General features: G+C 44.1%; 1 protein-coding gene across 4 annotated transcripts in view; it reads left to right on the top strand.

Annotated features, from left to right (window-relative positions):
- The first annotated feature begins 1,343 nt into the window (after positions 1–1,343).
- ano2b (anoctamin 2b) overlaps positions 1,344–6,000 on the top strand; it is a 101,086-nt gene continuing 96,429 nt past the window's right edge. For 3 of the 4 annotated variants that reach the window (XM_035995984.1, XM_035995986.1, XM_031306089.2), the window contains exon 1: positions 1,344–1,732. In XM_035995984.1, the coding sequence (XP_035851877.1) occupies positions 1,696–1,732 (37 nt within the window). In that variant the 5' untranslated portion in view covers positions 1,344–1,695. The remainder of the gene's footprint in view (positions 1,733–6,000) is intronic. The other variant, XM_031306090.2, reaches the window with a different exon arrangement.

Below are 6,000 nucleotides of genomic sequence, written 5' to 3'. Positions count from 1 at the left end.
ACTTGTTTATTTCTGTTGTCATTTTCAGCCCAAACTGATATGTTGTAAGATATGTTGTTGTCACGTAGATCCGAACTATCTGCCGTTTCTGCTGTGATTATGTTCTATACTGTGCTGCTTTGCTAGCGTCTTTAATAAACCAAATCTAGTAAAACTCAGGAAAACTCCAAGGCACTCTCTTTAGAAAAATCTAAAAGCCTTTATTGTTATGGCTTGGTCATCTTAAACCTTTAAAAAAAACGCATTTCGGCATACAAGCCTTCATCAGGGAGTCAACCGGCTTTTTGATTTTTCTAAAGAGAGTGCCTTGGAGTTTTCCTGAGTTTTGCTATATATGATTGTCCTATCCAAGGAGCACCTCAAGCAAACAATTTGAGTCCTGGAAGCGCTCCTCTACAGACATTTTGTAAACCAAATCTAGTGTTATGAACACTAACATCTCACCGCCGGTCGGACTGACTGCTAGTTTGGGTGGTGCCATTTTCTTTAGTCTGTGGTCTTTAACCTAATGTTTATGAAAGTGTTAAAATATAAAAGCTTCAAACATGCACTTTAGATGAATGAGATGAGAGTATCCAGTTTCTCGTCCGCGTTTGCTCAGCAGTGTTAAATTGTATGTACGGGACTCAGGAGTTTTCCACCCAAAACATTGTGATTGGGTCTGTTCTGGGACACTGACACTGTACTGCGCAGTAAATGTACAAAGAAATATTGGATTCAGAATCTTCAAACTGAACTGATCATTGTTACTGGCCAACAATACATTGGAGCTCCCGTCACCATTTTCATTTCCATTTGCTGTTGTAGAGAGTGCGATGCAGATGAAGGCTCTGAAAAAAGAAAGATTTGTCACAGTAAAATAATACTTAATACTTTGTCACAGTATATTTAAAGCAATTATTTAACAGACTGGAAGCCAGTGTAGACATTTGAGGACTAAATTACGTTATTAGTCTGCAAGGAGTCTAGCAGCAGCGCTATGAGAGCTTTTTAAGAATCACCTGAGAAAAGTTCTTTATGGTAGTCCAACCTCTTTGAGATAAAGGATTGGTTTTTTGGTCTTTTTTGGAAATTAATTCTGATTCTCTGCTGTAATCTTCAGCTGCAAACAGCCTGACTTTGTCATTATCTTGATGAGGCTGCACTTGAACCTGTCACTGAAGACCTAATGTCCATAAGTAACGTGTGCCTCATGTCAATAGTCATTATGTCCCTTTCTTGGGTGAAACTCCTCATTGTATAACTCTAATTTGCATTGGGATGCCTCTTAGACGAACCCTTAAGACCCCACATGTTAGCAGCTAAAGCTAAACAGAAGGCAGAGTAATTAATGCACATTAGAGCGCCCAATAATCTCTGCCTGTCTCTGTGTGGCTTTGCCGAACACCCAGCCAGCCGGTCTGTTACCCACAAGCCCCGGTGCACAGTGTATTAAGGGAGTATACACAATAAGCTGAGTTGTGGAGTTTCTGCTATAGCCAGTCAGCCATTTGGAGGAGCATATTATCCCGGCAGAGCTAAGCCTCTGCTGAGCTTAGGATTGCACCACTGAGTCGGAGTGTTGCTGTTGTTGTTCTCACCTGCTGCGGACAGCAAACCAGCATGGCTGACTGACTCACTGACTGACTGACTGACTGGGAACTCAAAGGAAACTAGGCCTGCCTCTCAGCTGGAGTCACTCAGAGTTGAGGTGAAATGGCTCTCCGCAGATCCCCCTCCTCTACCTGTGCAGGTGAGTGCTACAGTAACCTATAGGAAACCCAGCATGACTCTCCTATTGTGTGGCCTGTCCTGCCTGTCCCTCCTGTATCCTCACCCAACAAAAAGGACACACTAGACAGGACCACCGTAGAGTAACCGCCTATTGTCCTTTCCCGTGTGTGTGTGTGTGTGTGTGTGTGTTTGTTTGTTTGTGTCAGCAGGCCGTGTGGGGCAACCGTCCACAGGCGGCTCTTTACGGCAGGCAGGGTATACAGTTGCATATGAAGCTGCTGTAGTTTAATTTGATCATTCATTCAGACCCCTCTGTGCTAATTTAGTCCCTGTGTTGTTCTCAGCTTGTCTCCTGGAGGAACTATTTTGCCACATTTAAACAGAATGAATCAGTTTTTAAGGATGATTTTATCTTAGACACATGCTCCCTCACAGTAAACCTTAAGCAGGGCAGTAATCTGGGTTAGCTGTTACGGCTGATTTCAAATGACCCGTTTGGTTTATTGAAACAGCACCAGTGCTAAGCTAACATCCTCATAAACTTTGAAAGGCAGAGGCTCAATGGAGCATCCTAGAAACTGCCCGGCACGGAAAATCTGTCTTCAGAAAGGAGAAACTTGTGCGCTGTAGTGCATAAACATTTTATTGGACTGCTCCAGGGGAAACGTTTTGACACGATGCGAGCAGCCGATATTGACTGCAGCAGGGGAATGATTTGGCAGCTCTGGGACGTCAGGATTTACTATCCAGCCTCCTGGAGGTTATATGTTCCACAGTCATTATTATACCGTATCTTTGATGGGAGATGGCCGATTGATAGTCAATAATGACGTACCAACTGACACACACTGCCTTGTTTTGGCACCCAAGCCAGGCTTCTACTTTGTGTGTTTACCCAGAATAGAACATGAGGAAAGTTTGATCAGTGCTGTTGTATGGAAAGTTAGAGACCCCCTCCAGACATAATAAACATAAAAAAATACTCTTCTTGGAATAACAATTTGTGTCTGATATGATTCTTCTTCCAAAAAGAGAAACAACTACCTTGTTAAAAATTGTTAAGATGTCATGTACTTCTTCTCAGTCATTAAAGAAAACCTATATGCAAATATTTTTTACATTTCAGAAGTGTTACGTAGGGTTTTGTATTTTGTCTTCTCCGGGTTGATTGCTGGTGATTGCTGCACACCTGTGTTTGCTGAGTGAGCACACCTTTGTTCACTCAGACCACACCTGTGTTTTCTCAGCTCCCGGGATAAATGAGAGAGAAGACCCGGCTACTTCCCTCTCTGTTCTCCATACCTTTGTTGTGCTGGCTGGCAGCAGGCTGTGCTGACCACAGCGTGCGTTGGTAGGTTTTACTCCTTTGTCCTAAAAAGGAGGGTGTTTATCTTGTACTTTGGTTTTGTTTAAAATTTAGTCTTTGCTTTGTCATTTACTAATGCTGTGGTCTTGTCTCTTTGTAGATCGGCCTCTGTCTGACCGTGGCAAGCTCGCTTTTTTGTTTCTGTTTTCAACTAATGTGGAGCTTTACTGCACATTTTCTGTTTGTACTATTAATTCTTGTGTTGTCCTCGGGTCAAATTTGATCCGTTTTCAAAGTTCAAAAAAACATATGGGTTTCTTTCAACCAAATTGCCCAAAAATAACATGGATAGTTACATATACAAAACTGCTGTAAATTATGCATCAACATAGGTTCCTCTGATCTTAATTATTAGCTAAAGTAATTCATAATTTCTGGGTTTTTTAGCTCAAAATTAGGCTTAATTTAATATAAATGAGGTTTATTGAACATGAATTACAAACATTAAGTGTAAAACTTGATAAGTTGGAGTGAAGTTGGCTTAGAAGATGTATACTTTATGTTTTATAAAACAGGCAAAACAGATCGGGTCAATTTTGACCCAGGAAGATAACACAAGGGTTAATAAATTGTAGGATACTGATAATTTAGTTACAAGCATCTCCCATCCTTCCTTCAATTATTTTAACATCAATGGTTACTCTCTGGTGTATAGGGTCGTAACATATTGGGGGCTCGTCCGGGATCTGAAGGAGTTGGTAGATTATTGGATTGTCTGTTGTTTTGTTTTTGTTAAACCAAGCATATGTTTAGGCATTTACGGTGGCTGCGGTGGTGGGTATTAGTGTGGGTGTCATTTTTCTGGTTTTAATTGCCAATCAGTAAAACGGCATCTTCAGAAGGGTTAGGGCGAGTGATCAGCTGGGCTGTTTCCGCCATTCCTTCGAACACACTTATTAGGTTGCCTTTCTTGTTTTCAAGGTAATCCTGGGGAGGGGAGCGCATCTCCTGAGCCCAGCACGCCTCAGATGATATATACAGGTAAAGTTGGGATTAGGTAGGGTCTGGGGAAGTTTGTTTATAAAGCCGGATGTGTGTGTGACATTCTGCATTGGTGCCATTGCTTGTAGCTGCCTGGTAATGTTGTGAGTTACTATAATTGTACGGATGTAATACAGTGGTTGGGTTAGCCTGGCTAGCTGTTAAGTTGGCCGGTTGGCTATTAGTGTTTGTTAGCCTCATCTGGCTAATGTGGATCCGTTGAACGCAGTGGTGTTGCAGGCTGTGATTTTGGATTTGTTGCAGCTTTGTAGTGAAGATGGCCGATGACGATTCTGATGTGTTTGTGGCTGCTCCCACATGGGATCAGCTAAACACGTGTAAAAAGTCTGATATGTTTGCTCTCGCTGCACATGATGGCATTTCTATCGCGACCAGTCTTCTTGAAGAAGAGTTGAAAGCTGCAGTTGTAGACGGTTTAGTCAGCAAGTTTTTGCTCATTTTGTCAAGCTCAGATGGAGCTTCTGTTCTGGGTTTTGGGAGTGGTGGTAAAGCGGATCAGCTTGTTGTGGGTGTCTGGTTCTGCTATAACTCCTGGTATAGTGAAGCAAGGGGAGAAAGCCTTTACTTTGCCAAAGTTTAATCCATTTTCCGGGGAGTCTCTTTCCCCCGGAGCTGGAGTTGAAGGTGCCGTTAGCACATCTTCAGTTAGAGGGAGAAGGAAGAACGAGAGCTCCGGAAGGAGTTGAAGCTTAAAAGAATAGAGGCAGACACTGCTGTTAAGGTGCATCAGTTGGAACTGGAGAAGGGAGAGGCTGGCAGCGGCCCTTCTACAGCTGGTGTAAGTGTCTTTAGAGCACTCCACTCCCCCTTTTGAGTGCACACCAGCCCATTCGTCCAATACCATCGTCAAATTTGTGGACTACACAACCATCGTCGGGCTTCTCTCGGGCGGAGATAAGTCTGCATATAGGGACAAGGTCAAGAGACTGTCATAGTGGTGTTCAGTGAATACCCTTAAGGCCCTGACACACCAACCAGACGGGCCGACCGTCGGCAGAAAAGTCAGTCGGACTGATCAGTCGGGTCCCAAGGTCCAAAAAATGCCTCAGAACACACTGAGGCGACGCAGACTTGAGCGTACGCTCTGCGCGTGCGCGAAATGTAATACGTCTCCATAGCAGCAGGCGGCGCTGCTCTGTATTGTTTCCATTAACAGTCTGATTATTTCCCAGAAAATGAGAACCGGCAGCTGATTGGACGAACGCGTCACGTGGTTCTTTTTTCTCCGGAAATTCACAGCCAGACTGTCATGGCGGCTTATTCAGAGTACGATCTCATATTGTACTAAAATAGTTCACCGAAACGTGTTTCTGAAAACATTTTAAGCGAGGAATAGGCCATGCAGTTGCTGAATCTGTCTTCATTTCAGATTGACAAAGGTCAGTTTAAAAGATTTTCGTCAGATTTTGAGCGGCTCATCCGCTCCCCATTTCCGGGTGAGTCCCGACTGCCCTGTCTCCCGACTGAACATGTTGGGTCGGCCAAAATGAAGGCCGACGGCTCCTCGGACGGCCGACGGCACGGGACACACGGAACAGACTCGAGTCACGGACCTCGCCAGATGGCCCGACGCCCGATTATCGGGCTGGTGTGTCTTCTCTATTACACTGAACACCACTACAACAAAGGAGATGATGTTAGACTTCCGGAAGAAGCGCAACACAAACCTGCGCCCACTTTGCATCAACAGAGTATATGTGGATAGGGTGCAGACTTTTACATTTCTGGGTGTCCGTGTCTGTTTGATGACCTCTCCTGGTCATCAAACATAGTGATGACACTAAAAAGAGCATAACGGAGGGAACCATTCAAAGCGTTCTTACATACTGCATCTCATTGTGGTATGCGGGCTGCACTGCTGCAGATTAGAGGGCTCATCAAGACTGCAGGAAAGATCACCGGCTGCCCCCCCCCCCTGA

Source organism: Sander lucioperca, chromosome 20 (assembly GCF_008315115.2).
Source record: "Sander lucioperca isolate FBNREF2018 chromosome 20, SLUC_FBN_1.2, whole genome shotgun sequence".
In the NCBI taxonomy this organism is placed as follows: domain Eukaryota; kingdom Metazoa; phylum Chordata; class Actinopteri; order Perciformes; family Percidae; genus Sander; species Sander lucioperca.
This window is presented reverse-complemented; position numbering and strand designations above follow the sequence as displayed.